General features: G+C 37.5%; 2 protein-coding genes and 1 long non-coding RNA gene across 3 annotated transcripts; 2 read left to right on the top strand and 1 right to left on the bottom strand.

The window, feature by feature from the left end:
- Positions 1-2,885: 2,885 nt before the first annotated feature.
- TKPR2 (NAD(P)-binding Rossmann-fold superfamily protein) lies at positions 2,886-4,753 on the top strand. The gene is made up of 6 exons (XM_021958686.2): positions 2,886-3,045; positions 3,148-3,320; positions 3,423-3,608; positions 3,697-3,859; positions 3,984-4,173; positions 4,274-4,753. The coding sequence occupies exons 1-6, from the start codon at positions 2,940-2,942 to the stop codon at positions 4,413-4,415; spliced, it is 960 nt and encodes a 319-aa protein (XP_021814378.1). The 5' UTR covers positions 2,886-2,939; the 3' UTR covers positions 4,416-4,753.
- A 2,567-nt stretch (positions 4,754-7,320) lies between these two features.
- On the top strand, positions 7,321-8,600 carry LOC110757189 (uncharacterized). The gene is made up of 3 exons (XR_015833010.1): positions 7,321-7,556; positions 7,646-7,803; positions 8,068-8,600. It is a non-coding gene; the product is annotated as an uncharacterized LOC110757189 (long non-coding RNA).
- A 3,364-nt stretch (positions 8,601-11,964) lies between these two features.
- LOC110757157 (ethylene-responsive transcription factor ERF118) lies at positions 11,965-13,528 on the bottom strand. Its single transcript, XM_021958713.2, has one exon. It carries the CDS (start codon positions 13,385-13,387, stop codon positions 12,368-12,370), a length of 1,020 nt encoding a protein of 339 aa, XP_021814405.1. The 5' UTR covers positions 13,388-13,528; the 3' UTR covers positions 11,965-12,367.
- Positions 13,529-14,938: the final 1,410 nt, after the last annotated feature.

Genomic DNA, 14,938 nt, shown 5'->3' with positions numbered 1-14,938 from the left:
CCTGTATGTATTAACATTATTTACCTGTATGTCAGGTACATAATTTAATGTGGGTGTTTGTCTAATCGATTGGTATAATATGTGAGTTGATGAAATTGTATTTTATCTATATATTAGGAATATTATCAAGGAAAAAAAATTCAAAATTCAAAATTTGGAATTCAATTTCAAGGAAATAATGCATTAAATTTAGATTTTCAATGTGTTTTCCTTATTTACCTTAAAGGGTAAAATTGACACAACAAAAAAGTAATAAATGTCAAAAGACCTACATCTAAAACCAAAAACACGAGGACTAGAGCCAATGACAGCTAATCGTTTTGGACCTAGATCTAAGAACCCCAAAATTCAAACTTACATGACATACCAAAACATAAAAAAATCATATTATCTGGTCATTATAAACCGAAACAAATTGACCAGTCTATTAATTCTACTAATCAAACCAATAGAGAATCACATATATGGAAATTCATAAAATAAAACTAAAAATACACCAACACATATTACCAATTACAATAAAAAGATAGACAATTACATAATAAGCAAGAAAAATAAAAAAGGATGAAGTTCATCCGATGAACAAATACATACTTGAAGTTGATCAATTTAGCGAATATCTCTAAACTTTTTCCCTTTCCTAATCTGCACATAAATTCAATAGAGAGAAAAAGTCATAAAAACCTTGTGGGAAGGGGTGGCCTAGTCTTGAAAGGAAACGTGGTATTGACTGCTAGACCCCCACCACTTTCTGCATTTGGAGCTTCCTTACAGCAATGCGTATACTTATTTTTTTAATTATTAATAAAATCTGAGTGGGAGCCTAGGACTACACTGGTCCTCCGCCCATGCACATGACCATCATGGATCATGGTCCCTCGTTCAGAACGTGACGTGTGTGCATGCAGATGATCAATCTCATCTCTCGACTAGATCACATCATCACATCTTCACAACTCAATCCAACAACTTTGGGATAAATTTTTAGGGTTTGGCACAATGGCACCTGTCATTACATCAATGAATAAATAGAGTTAATTTGAGAGACGAACCAACCAGCGCCCAACCACCGTACCCTTTACCGCCATCTAGACAACCGATTCGTTTGGTGTGTTTCGACTTTTTAAACGTAGCAATTAGATTTAGGACCAAGAACAATTTATATTTCAACCAAGAAAAAAAAGAGAGAAGAAGCTTCATTAGATTACTGGTTTTAATTTTCTTTTTTCTCTATCCTCTACTTTGGGTATGAAAGATACGATTCAGTGGCTCGTTTGGGAATGCTTCTTTCCAAAGCGCTTATGTTAGTAGCACTTATAACATAAGCGCTTCTACAAAGAAGCAGTTTGTTGTTTGGATGTCACATTTAAAAGTGTTTTTGCACTACATAAAAGCGCTTTTGATATTTTGTTGAGTGTTTGGCTGACACAATAAAAACGCTTTTAAAAATACTTTAAAAAAAATTAAAGAATCCCAAAATATTATAATAAACATAGAAAATAAAAATTCACAGGATCCTAAAATAAAAATACAAAGTATGAACTTCACCAAGTATAATTTTTAATCATTATGTTGTTAAATCATAATCCTTCACAAGGTCCGCTTCAGTTGAACTCTGTAATTTTCCCCATGCTTAACCTGTAACCCTCTGTAGGTTTGAATGTATTGTTTCATTAATTAGTGGGTTTGAATGTATTGACTACCACGCACCTGTGCATCCATACCCTACTCAATGTGCATTAGTGCAAGTTCTCTGTTTCCAACTATAGTTTAGGTCCTGTTGGATATGCCTCCCGTTATTAGCTTATGTATGTTTTTTTGTTTGTTTTCATGTAGAGCTGGCACGACGTGACAAGGAGAGAAGGGAAAGAAGACATGGGTGGATCTAGGGCTCCATTGCTTAAGGCTTAACTCTTGGTACTGCAGCCTTGGCATACTCTTATATCTCGTCTGTTGGGCTTTTTTGGGTTTTAATATGAGAGAAAAAGAGAGGAAAAAAAATATATAAAGAAAGGGTATTTTGGCATTTAAAAAAGTTTAAATATAGGTATTTTCGGTATTTTAAAAGTTTCATTAAAGGGAGCCAAGTGCTTCCCGTGTTTTTGTCCTGTAGTGCTTTTAAGAAGAAGCACCTCTCAAGTGCTTCTTCCAAAATCACTCCAAGTGCTTCTTCCAAAACCACTCCAAGTGCTTTTGGATCTCACCCAAAGCGGTTTTACAATTTTTGCCAAACACCATTTTTAAAAGACAAGCACTTTCACCTATTTAGAAGCACTTTTCGCTGCTCTAAAAGCACTCCCAAACGAGCCCGAACCAACCAGTGCCCAACCAAAGTACCCTTTACTGCCATCTAGACAACCGATTCGTTTGGTGTGTTTCGACTTTTTAAACGTAGCAATTAGATTTAGGACCAAGAACAATTTATATTTCAACCAAGAAAAAAAAGAAAGAAGAAGCTTCATTAGATTACTGGTTTTAATTTTCTTTTTTCTCTGTCCTCTACTTTGGGTATGAAAGATACGATTCACTGGAGTACGTACTATTTCGACAAACCCGGAAGACTGTTGGGGTTGTGGTGAGAGCATAAGCCTTTATGATTCAGCCCATATTACTAACCCACTTGGGCCAGTTCAAATTCTTAGCAACCCAGAACGCTCTTCTTGGGCTTAAGGAAAAGTTACATCTTAATCATGCCAGCAGTGGTGACTTGCAGGTGAAGAGTAATAAAAACTAATTAGCCTACCTCGTAGATTGAATGAGTTATCTACCAAGATAAACTATGGTGTGTGAAGTAATAATCAAATGAAAAATGTACTGCACATGACCATCACTAGTCTTTATTTGTTGAAAACAGCCTTATCACCTCTTCATATATAAACAAATTCTAACAAGTAAGCAACGCATATTACACGAACAGAACAGAACAGAGAGATAGAAAGATGCCAGAATACTGTGTAACTGGAGGAACAGGTTTCATAGCTGCCTACTTAGTCAAGGCTTTGCTTGAGAAGGGTCATCTTGTCCGGACCACGGTGCGAGACCCAGGTATTTATGCTCAATTCTGATTACATCTCGATTTAATTGCAGTATATATACCTATATTTTACAAGTGGTACTGTTTTAAATTTTTTGTCCCTTTGATAACAGTGGATGTGGGGAAGGTTGGCTTTCTGTGGGAGTTGAATGGAGCCAAGGAAAGGCTGAAGATGTTCAGAGCTGATTTAATTGAGGAAGGAAGCTTTAACGAGGCTATTCAAGGGGTTGATGGGGTTTTCCACACTGCATCACCTGTGCTTGTTCCACATGACGACAACGTTCAGGCAAAGCTAGCTACTACTTGAATCAACCCTAGTCATTATTAGTACTTTCCTTGTGTACAAAACAAAGCTTAATAAATTGTTATTGTGTTAATTATATGGCAGGCAACTCTGATTGATCCATGTATAAAGGGCACCTTGAATGTGCTGACTTCCTGCTCAAAAGCACGAGTGAAACGGGTTGTGCTTACCTCTTCTTGCTCTTCGATAAGATATCGTTACGATGCCGAACAAGTCTCTCCGCTCAATGAATCACATTGGAGCGATCCTGAATACTGCAAGAACTACAATGTAAGCAATTATAAATCCTTCCATGTTTTTAAGTTTTCAGAACTGAACATACTTAATAATATGACATAGATGTTGTTTGCATATACAGCTTTGGTATGCTTATGCAAAGACAACAGCTGAGAAAGAGGCATGGAGAGTGGCCAAGGAGAGCGGAATGGATCTAGTAGTGGTAAATCCCTCATTTGTGGTTGGTCCTCTGCTAGCACCACAACCAACCAGCACACTGCTTATGATACTGGCTATAACAAAAGGTTAGGCTTTGCATCTTCCACCAAATAGATGCAGGGTTAATGCCCTCTTCCAGCCACAACAACATCTAAGTTAGAATACAATTGGTGTTGTGTAAGTTCTTAAGTATTGTAATTTCTGTGTTAGGTGCAAGAGGTGAGTATCCAAATACAACAGTGGGGTTTGTGCACATAGATGATGTGGTATCTGCACACATCTTAGCCATGGAGGAGAGCAAAGCATCAGGCAGGCTTATATGCTCGAGCTCTGTGGCACACTGGTCGCAGATCATTGAGATGCTGAGGGCCAAGTATCCATCCTATTCATATGAAAGCGAGTGAGTAGAAAATAACACTATTAACTCCTTTGTCTTTGTTTTTAATTTTATTTTGGATTTGTAATTAATATGGAACATTAATTATGATGGAATATTATAGGTGTAGCAGCCAGAAAGGAGACAATAACCCACACAGCATGGATACCAATAAAATAGCTCAACTGGGGTTTCCTCCTTTCAAAACGCTTGAAAAGATGTTTGATGACTGCATCACAAGTTTCCAAGAGAAAGGATTTCTTTGAATTGCACGAAGCTTTTGTGTGTTCCAAGTCTTCTTTTTATGCTATGATCGATATGTAATCTAGTTTAGTGTTACCTCATTTCAGCCCTCGATAACGATGAGCATACTTGCTTGCTTTCAGTTTTTCTCCGTTGTTGAGTTCAGGTCCCCAATCTATAGTATAGGTCTCACTTTAGAATCCTGATTCCTGATGTGTGTTTCGTTTTGTTTATATTTTCCTTTTTTAGTTTCGTTATTGTTTAGTTTTCCCGTTTGGTTGGTCAAAGTTTGCAATGCTTTGTGACTTTTAGCCTTTATATATTTTTCTCTTCAGTTTTTGACTGGGAAGTCTTAACAAAAGCTTTTCACAAATTGTATGATTTTTCTAGGTATTTACCAAAATGCCAGAATTCACAACCCCAAAATGCACTTGTGCTGAAGAGTCCTTAAACCTCTTCAATTGTGCCAAAATACAATACAGATTGAAGTTTATTAAAGTTTATTATGCATAGTGAGCAAAATTAATTAGTTTATGTGACAAAAAAGCCTTCAAATTGAAGGGGAAGAAAAATTCTTCACAAAAGAGTTATTAGAGCATCTTCAACAGAGTTGCTATCCCCTCATCTCTAGCTATTTTGCCGAAAAAGAAGGAAAAGTGCGCTCCAGCCGTGTCGCTACCTCGCTCGCCATTTTGGAAAACATAATTTTGGCTCGCTACATTTGGCTAGGAGTAGAGAGAAATTCAAGGCTCGCCATCTCCTTGCAACAATAAACAAATTCAAATTCAAAACTTCAAAATCTCCATCGTCTTCTTTCTATTAGCTCTCTCTCACCCGGTTTCTCTATTTCTCTCCCTTTCTTTGAACCTTGAGTGGTGTTTTCATGTGAGATTTGAAAATTCCCTCTTTATTTATGAATTTGTTTGAAATTTGTATATGAATTTTTGCTTGGAAGTGTTTGAAATTGATATGATTTACCAAGTATTTGAATATCTACAATGAATTCAAGTTAGCCAAGGTTCAGATTAATGCATTTTTAGGGCTTTTCTCTCTAAAAAACCCTTGGCAATTTGGGATACAGCAGTGTGAGCAGCTGCTGGTCATGGGTTTTTCTTCGAATCAAAGAGTTATAGTCACAGTTTCACTTCTCTTTAATATGAGAAATCATAACGAAAAATAATGGAAGAGCTTATAAACTCAGGTGAGTTCCCTTAACTTTTCAATGTGGGACAAATATGAAGGTTCTACCCCAAAATCAATTGTTGAAATTGTGAACTTGTAAAATGACACGCGAAAGAAGTCGTGGAAATTGAGGATTGAGATTTTCAAGTTTAAGTTCCGACAAAAGATGCGTCATTTCGCAATTTCTATTCATCATTAATTCGTTTTTTCATGTAATTTTTGTCATTTATAAAATTCGACATACATAAATTGAAACACTGAAATTATTAATTTCCAAAATTTAAACAATGGGGATTTAAATTCTATCATTTAAAAATTCTATACAATTTTCAATTCCTTCATCCAAACTGAGGATTATGGGTCTATAAAACAAAGAAGGAAAATTAATGGTAACTTGCAAATGGAAGAATATTACAAACTAATTAGCCTACCTCGTAGATGAATGAGTTTAGGGGGTCCAGATTGGATTGTTTTTACTTCAAAATCATGACCGAACCAATTACAATATAAAGATTTTATGCGGTTTGGTTTTAACAAAAATCACAGGGGAAACCGAACCAAACAAAACCAATTTAAGACTGTTTGATTTAGACTAAACCCAATTTTCTTTCCTTTTCCATTTTTTTAAACATAATTAACCCAATTGCAACAAAAAAATTCACAACTTGCTACATTATTATTTTTTCTTTTTCTAGCACATATCAAACAATTCTACAACTCAACATTTGATAAAACTTCAAATTTCTATAATTAATATAGCTACAATTCAAATATCAATAACTAAAAAGGTCCATCAAACTTCAAATTCAATATCCATATCTAGTTATAAGTTAATCATAGGATTACACGTGTAAAATAAAATACAAATAAATAAATATACAAGTATATGGTATGGTTCGGTTTAGGGAGTTTACAAAAGCTCAAAACAAAATCAAACAAAATCATATACTATCTAGTTCGGTTTTTATACCGTTTGACTTTTCTAAATCAAAATCGAACCAAATCAAACTAAACCGATAGTTATGGTTTGAATCGGTCAATGTAATTAGTTTAGCCGAATTGATAACAACCCCTAAATGAGTTATGCTTCACCTAAAATAAGATATAAACAATGGTTTGTAAACTAATAATCCAATGAAAAATGTACTGCACATGACCCTACTTGTCTTTATTTTTTGAAACCAATTAATCCTTATCACCACTTCATATGCAAACAAATTCTAACAAGTAAGCAACACACACACGAACAGAAGAACAGAGATAGAAAGATGCCAGAATACTGCATAACTGGAGGTACAGGCTTCATAGCTGCTTACTTAGTCAAGGCTTTGCTTGAGAAGGGCCATCTTGTCCGGACCACGGTGCGAGACCCAGGTATGTATGCTCAATTATGAACATTGTACAAGCTTATTTAGAATTTTGGACAGCCACATATATATATCACGATGTAATTGCAGTATATATATATAGCTAGATTTTACAAGTGGTGCTATTTTGATTTTTATCCCTTTGATAACAGAAGATGTGGAGAAGGTTGGTTTTTTGTGGGAGTTGAATGGAGCCATGGAAAGGCTGAAGATGTTCAACTGGTGGAAGGAAGCATTGACGAGGCTATACAAGGCGTTCATTGTGTCTTCCACACTGCATCACCTGTGTTTGTTCCATATGACGACAATGTTCAGGCAAAGCTAGCTACTACTTGAACCAACCCTAGTCATTTATTAGTGTTTTCTTATTAGCTACTTTTCTCTTCTTTTCTCTTTTTGCCGCTCTTTTCTTTTTAGCTTAATAAATTCTTACTGCGTTAATGTTGCAGGCAACAGGGAACCTTGAATGTGCTGACTTCGTGCTCAAAAGCACGAGTGAAACGTGTTGTGCTCACCTCTTCTTGCTCTTCAATAAGATATCGACCCGATGCCCAACAGGTCTCTCCGCTCAAGGAGTCACATTGGAGCGATCCTGAATACTGCAAGAACAACAATGTAAGCAATTATAAATCCTTCCATGTTCTTAAGTTTTCAGAACTGAACATTAATATATAATATGACAAAGATGTTGTTTGCATATACAGGTATGCTTATGCAAAGACTACAGCTGAGAAAGTGGCATGGAGAGCGGCCAAAGAGAGTGGAATGGATCTAGTGGTGGTATATCCCGCATTTGTGGTTGGTCCTCTGCTAGCACCACAACCAACCAGCTCACTGCGTATGATAATGGCTATAACAAAAGGTTAGGCTTTGCATCTTCCTGCAAAATGAATCTTCAAGTGATGAGAAGGACCTGCCTTTTCTTCTTTTGTCTCTTGTTTTCACCAGGAGCCTAATTTTTGGCGACACTTTCTTTAATTACATTGAATTTGCCACTAAGTAGATGGAGGGTTAATGCTCTCTTCCGGCCACAACAACATCTAAAGTAGATAGAATACCCGGTTGTGCAAGTTGGTAACAGTTTGCAATTTGTGTTGGTGAATAAGTATTGTAATTTCTGCGTTAGGTGCAAGCAAGAGGTGAGTACCCAAATACAACACAGGGGTTTGTGCACATAGATGATATGGTAGCTGCACATATATTAGCAATGGGGGAGAGCAAAGCATCAGGCAGGCTTCTATGCTCGAGCTCAGTAGCACACTGGTCGCAGATCATTGAGATGCTGAGGGCCAAATATCCATCCTATTCATATGAAAGCGAGTAGAAATGCAGAGCAACACTATTAATTCCTTTTGTCTTTGATTTTATTTATTTATTTTGGGTTTTTTTAATATGGAATATTGTAGGTATAGCGGGCAGAAAGGAGACAATAACACACAAACCATGGATACCAGTAAAATAGCTCAACTGGGGTTTCCTCCGTTTAAAACGCTTGAAAAGATGTTTGATGACTGCATCACAAGTTTCCAAGAGAAGGCATTTCTATGAATTGCTCAACGCTTTTGTGTGTTCCAAGTGTTGTTTTGTATGCTACGATGTAGTAAATTTAGTGTTACCTCACCCTCGATAAATATATGAGCATAATTGCTTGCTTTCTGTTTTTCTCCAATCTTGAGTTCAAGTTCCCAATCTATATAAGCTCACAAGAAGGTTTAGTTACAAAGCAGAATCCTGGTGTGTGTTTTGTTTGTTTTTCTTTTTTTACTTTTCTTATTATTCAGTTTTCCTTTTTGCTTGGTCAAAGTTTGCAATGCTTTGTGACTTATATATTTTTTTCTGTTCAGCTTTTGACTGGCAAGTTTTAATAAAAGCTTTTCATAGAATGTATGATTTTTCTAGGTATTTACAACAACGCCAGAATTCACAACCCCAAAATGCATAAAGCAGTTAGGAAACCCTCCTTCTCGGTAAGGAGAGACTACTCCTTACGAATCACAATTTCACATATATGCAACAGTAATTCATTAAAAACACAAAAGGAGAACTTTATGCATATATGCTACATTGCTATTAGCAAAAATATAAGAGCTCTTACTTACATGATAAAAAGGGAAGTACTTTCCAAACAGTTATTATTAGTGTGACCAAAATATTGAGAAATTATAGAGTGATATGGTATCACCACGTCATTCAGTGACACTCACATTCAAAATCTTCTACGTGTCCTTTTTAAACAGAAAAATAAAATAGATTTGTGACTTCCAACTTCACCCTTCAACATTAATCACCTTAACCCCTCGCCCACTGTCTTACCTATGCTACCACCCAGCCGTCTTCGCTTCTCCATCGCCACCCACCTCAGCCTTTCCCTGCCTCCTCAGCCAACATCCTCAACCCCTCTTTCCCTCTCTCCCATTCTCGGTAAACAGTTAAATGCATTAAGAAAAAGTCAGAAATCTTGGAAATCAATGCAAACCCATTAAACATAAAACCAGAAATCTTCCAACAATATTATGACGACAACCCACTAGTGAAAGAAGGGTAATAATTGATGTCATGGGCAACCATATAAATATTTTTTTTGTGTTGATATGTTAAGTTTTTTTCAACCACTTTTTGGGTGGCGTTGTTTGATGTTGGTATTATTAGAGGAGGATGGCAGTCAAGGGGCTGCAGTGCGAGGTAGGCAGATTGCCGACAGGAGTACCCTGTTTTTAAACTTTTTTGTTTTCTTTTTTTATATATAATTTTATTCATGGCAAAGTTGGAAGATAAAGTGCACGTATAAATTTATTTTATTTTTCTGTTGAAAAAGAATACGTGGTAAATTTTGAATGGAAATATCACGGGATGCTCTATAATTTCTCCATAACCTCGGCCATTTGGGATACAGCTGTGTCAGCTAGTACTGGTCAATGGTCATGGGTTTTTCTGCTAATAAAAAAGGCAGAGTCAGTCAGACTTTCACCTGTCTTGAATATGAGTGCTTAGAATGAAAAATAATAGGTCCATTACCCCACTTGTTCTCAGCTGCCACTGCCAGCCTCTAATCTCATTAGTGGCACAAACATCATTATTAACAATTTATACAGAAACATTCCTCGCTTTGAGTTCAATCCAAAACACATTTGTTAATTACGTTACCATTCCTTTTCGCATAATCGCCACCATTAACGTTTTTCTTCTTTAATGTTAAAATAAAAAATAAAAACGCATTTATTAGCATTCCATACCAACTGCGAGCCAAGTTTGTGCTCATTAATTTTAGTTTGAAGCCTTCAAGCTTCAAGCCTACCTTGAGCGTTTCGTTTTTTCCACAACCTAAACCCATTAACCTAAAACCTATTTTCTTCTTCTTCACACGTCTTCGACAACGTGTAGAGAAAAATATGGCTAAACCAACACCCGTCAAACAAAACAGCCTTAATTCTAGAAATAAGATGCTTTTTTAAAAAAAAAGAAAAGAAAGAGAATTCATTGATAAAATCAAAGACGTACAAAAAGTGATATAATACAGTGGCCTCGTTAAAACCTTCCTAGGACAATTGACAAATTTCAAGAGAGGAAAGAGTACCACACATGTCATGGACTAACAGGAGAGTCAAATTCAATGACCTAGAAATAGGATGCTTAAGTAGTGGAACAGTTATGCAGCTAGCTACGTGATAAGCACTCGAGACCTGATCAATTATTTGTTTGCCTTTCAGTTCACATTAGGGGCACAAACCAAGAAATAATCAAGCATCTTTTTTTTTTGATGAAATAATCAAGCATCTTTAGCCATAAGTAATTGTCCTTCTTTTTCGTGAAAAACTGATATGACAAAGTCAGCCAAACAACCAGCCTCGACTTATTAATTAGCTTTAATTGATATAATTAAGCTTAAATCACTTTGTGACAAAAATTAAGCTTGGTGACTCAAAACGCATTAGGTTAAGAAAGCGATTGAGGCCAAACACACACACCCCCTATTACTTTATGGCTGCATCTATCATAGATCACTGTATAATGTCCCAATAATTGCTTCTCTAAGCCTATTTGTCAAAACTAAAGTCCACTTGACTTGTTTAATTCATCCCTAAAGACCGGGCAATAACACAAATTGGAAATTGGACAAGACAATTACAACATACAAAATTTGCTCTACCCACTAGTGGCTTTGAGTTGATGGATGCAACCATCTGCAGCATGTAGCGACAAATTCTTCTTGAATCTGTGAGATTTTTCCCTTTTATCGCTATCGTTGTAATTTGATATCCTTGAAATTCAAATGACACTCTCAAATTTCAGTCTAATTATCATTGTAAAGGGGTATTTTGAATGAAATTTGCAGGAATTTGATAAAATTTGTAACATGTCCTTGAATTATGGGTGACGAATTACATGCACCAAAAATGACTAGTGCCCGTAACGTTACTGGATGTTTACTAAGAGCACGTGACCAAAAAACAGACGCATTGAAGCTGTGTCACCAAACACCCCTTGGTTTAGTGAATGGAGCCACTGTCACTGATGAGTTGGACCAAAGGTGGCTGAGGGGTACAATTGGATTACAGCTAGCTCAAAAGGAATTGAAAGATAACATCTTTTTACTCTGCCTCTAGTTGAAGATATGCTTTGTTTGGCAAAAGAAATCCAATCCAGGCCCCACAATTTCTGCTACAACCTTCAGTACGTTTTTGAGAAGAATAGAACCAAAAAGCTTGGGAGAAGCTAAGGGCTTCACTCTTTAGACCCCTAGTCTATCATTATCCCATAGAAACAGAGGACCAGTTAAATAACAATGGAAAATAGAAAAGTCACCATCTCCATTGGTATCAAGGAATTTTCTTGGCAATAACTACTGAAAAGACTTGAGAATAAAGGAGAGCACGAGGTTTGTGCTTCTTCAACGGACAGGATTCCCACGAAGGGCCATGGAGTGGAGACATGAACAAAGAATTAATGAACGGCAACACCAGCAGAGATAAGATAATACAAATCAAATTGAAACATTGATCATCATTTAAAACAAAACTCTGAATTAGGTAAACCAAATATTCATTGTAAAAACTCATGTTCATTACTACATCACGGAGAAAAGAAAAGAGAGATAATAATAGAGGACATTTGCAATTTTGCAGAGACTCCTCTGCTTCAGATAAACGTAAAACCCTTTCTGCTACAAATATGACAACCCTTGGACGGCTCGAATAGCACAAGAAAACCCAAGGACTCACACTCAGCACACTACAATGCCGCTCATTTCTCTCTAAATCTTCTCTATAACCAACGAATAAATTAAACTCTCACATAAAACCACTCACTCTCAAGAACTCATGTTAGAATTCCTGAGATTTTTCACCTATTTGCTGCAAAATCATAACTAATAATAGTAATAATTATAATAAGAAGAGGCTAAACTTAGATACTCCTAGCTGCAAAACTTATTGGCATGCTATGTTGAGGGGTTCATCCAACCAACAAGCGATATCATCCTTGCCAAGATCCTCGAAGTAAAAGTCAGGAAGACTGGTAGGCTCACAGCCATCAATCCCACCAATCTGGACATCCTCAATGCTACTGAACTCGTTGAAGAACTTACCAAACTCCTCCAAGCAAAGCGAGTCAAGCTCCGGTCCCAGGCTAAGTTCATTCTCAAATGGAAGCGAGCCCAAAGGATCATCCAGAAAACCCAAGTCGGGTATTTGCAGCTCTCCAAGATCAGGAGAATCATCGACGACCTCCTTCTCCAAATCAACAACATTTCCAATGTTATTGGAAGCCGAAGTCTCCAAATCAAGAACCGAAGAAGGAGACCTTCGAGACAAGGCAGAGTCAGAGTCCTCGGAAGAAAAAGGTTGTTGGATGTTGGCGTAGGACATATGAGACACAACGGCAGACGATGAGGTGTTGTTGCTTTTCTCAGAGCTGGTGGCCGGAGCAGCTGTTTCCCTGGCCCACAGTTCTTCGAGCTCAAGCCTCTTGGCCTCATAGGCCTTGGAAGCATCCTCTGGGGTGTTGAAAGTACCCAACCAGGTACGACGCCCTTTGAAAGGGTCACGAATCTCAGCGGCCCATTTTCCCCATTTCCTTTGCCTTACACCTCTGAAAGGTGAAGAGGACTGTCTCCTTGAAGTTCTTGCGAAAAACCCCTCCTTGGGTTTTGGGGTTTTGACTCCATTGTTGCTGTCTTGACATGAACTCTCGGGCTCGACGACGACCTTAGCTGGAGGGGTGAAAATGGGTTGAAGATTGATTTCATGAACTATGCGTTTTGGTTTTTTGACATAGCTTCTCTCCCTCCCTTCATCTTCGCTCGAAGATGATTCATCAGTAGCATCAGGATCGTAACACATAACACGAACTTTCCTCACCTTCTTGGAGTCTTCAGCAGGAAATCGGTCTTTCTTAAACTTTCTGAAACCATTTCGCTGATTCAGCTGTTGCTTCCGAGGCTCCGGCATTTTCTGAAACCGGCTAAAAGAAAACTACCTTTTCTCCAAAACCCCTCAAAAATACCCAGAAAAAAAAAGGTGAAGAAAACAAAATTAAAATTGAGATTTGAGATCAGGGTGGTGGTATTAAGTTAGATCCCCTCTCAGGAATAAGAAGAGGAAAGAGAATCGTTTTATATGAAAAGCCCCAAAGTATTGTAATCCAGAACAAGTCCTGCATATTGAAAAACAGAAACAGTGAGGTAAGATTTAGAACAACCAAAATGGACCAAAAAATGAAAAACCCAAAAGGGGTTTAGCCGAGGTTTTTCAAGAAGTTGGCAAAAATCCACATACCTTTTTGGTCTCAAACTCATCGAAACAGATGAAATCACCGGGTTCAATCTCTGCCAGAACCAGCAGAGAAGCATAAAGCAGATGGCAAGGTACGCAGAGAAAGAAGATGAAGTCAAAATCCAGAGCTTCAACAGAGCCCCAATCACAGCCAAAGCAAAGCTAGCCGACATAAATCTCTCTACACAGCCTCCCTTCACTCTCTGTTCCTCAGAGCAAACCCAAAACCCTTTCTGTTATTTGTGTATTAACTCTGTGAAGGAGAGAGCCAAAGCAAAAAGGAGATCGTTAGAGGCAGTGATAGCTAGATATAGCACACCCAGCAATACCCAAAAGCTCAGAGCTTGGGTCAAAAGGTAAGAGGATTAGGAATCTATGGCCACGATTTTCTCTCAGAAAAACGTGCCAGAGAGTGCTTAAATAGTTATTATCGATTTTACAGTCGCCTCAGATGTACACACAGTACCGACTACGGAGACATAAAAAATGGAATAGAAAATCAGAGTAAAATGACCTTCAGAGATTGAACAAAGCAAAAATCTCCATGGATTTAAAAAAGCCTATTTACAGAAAATTAAATATATAAATCCATATTGCAGATACCTTTGTTTGTTTGCTTTCTTTCTTGTTTAATATTCTATTCCTCACGTCTCTTTCTCTGCCTGCCTTACAGATTCAGTGTTGGCTCAGTTTCACACACTCTCTCTCTCTCGCTCTGCTCTCCTACAAGGCCATACTTCTCTTCTTTTCCTATGCGGTCAAAAGTATGATATTAAAATGAATGTGGTGGCCGTGTAAATTTTTTATAATACTGATTTCATTTTTGGAAATTTAAATATATGGAAGGAGGTGATAAGCTGGCATGGGCCTTGGGCCGTGGGCCATACATGATGCATGACCATCCAATCTCTGGTTCATGCATACCATATGCCACAGTCCCACTCGACAGCTGTGTTACACACTTTCCAATCGTACGGCTCTGGTTGGCTTATTGGGCAGTTGTTAGGTGGAAGAGACACTCCGCGCAGAGACTCTGTACGTTTATCTATCGAGCAAATGCTGATCCACGCGCTTCGAGCGAGCGTGGGCGGCTAAGCAAACGCCGCGCTACGAGTCAACAGGAAATTTATTGTGTTGTGGAGCGATTATTTAGGTTTGTCAGCTATTTTTAGACGCTAAAATAGGAATCGATGTTGGACATATTTACGAGATTGCCTATGGATATGG

This window comes from Prunus avium, chromosome 1, assembly GCF_965620075.1.
Source record: "Prunus avium chromosome 1, drPruAviu1.hap1.1, whole genome shotgun sequence".
Taxonomy (NCBI): Eukaryota; Viridiplantae; Streptophyta; class Magnoliopsida; order Rosales; family Rosaceae; genus Prunus; species Prunus avium.
Note: the sequence above shows the minus strand (reverse complement) of the source record. Positions and strands in the feature narration are given on the sequence as shown.

What these genes read in the sequence shown, in the direction of transcription:
- TKPR2 (XM_021958686.2), top strand. Translation starts at nt 2,940, where the DNA reads ATGCCAGAATACTGTGTAACTGGAGGAACAGGTTTCATAGCTGCCTAC. An exon ending in GACCACGGTGCGAGACCCAG is followed by an intron (nt 3,046 to 3,147) that starts GTATTTATGCTC and finishes CTTTGATAACAG; the next exon opens with TGGATGTGGGGAAGGTTGGC. An exon ending in TCCTATTCATATGAAAGCGA is followed by an intron (nt 4,174 to 4,273) that starts GTGAGTAGAAAA and finishes GGAATATTATAG; the next exon opens with GTGTAGCAGCCAGAAAGGAG.
- LOC110757157 (XM_021958713.2), bottom strand. Translation starts at nt 13,387, where the DNA reads ATGCCGGAGCCTCGGAAGCAACAGCTGAATCAGCGAAATGGTTTCAGA.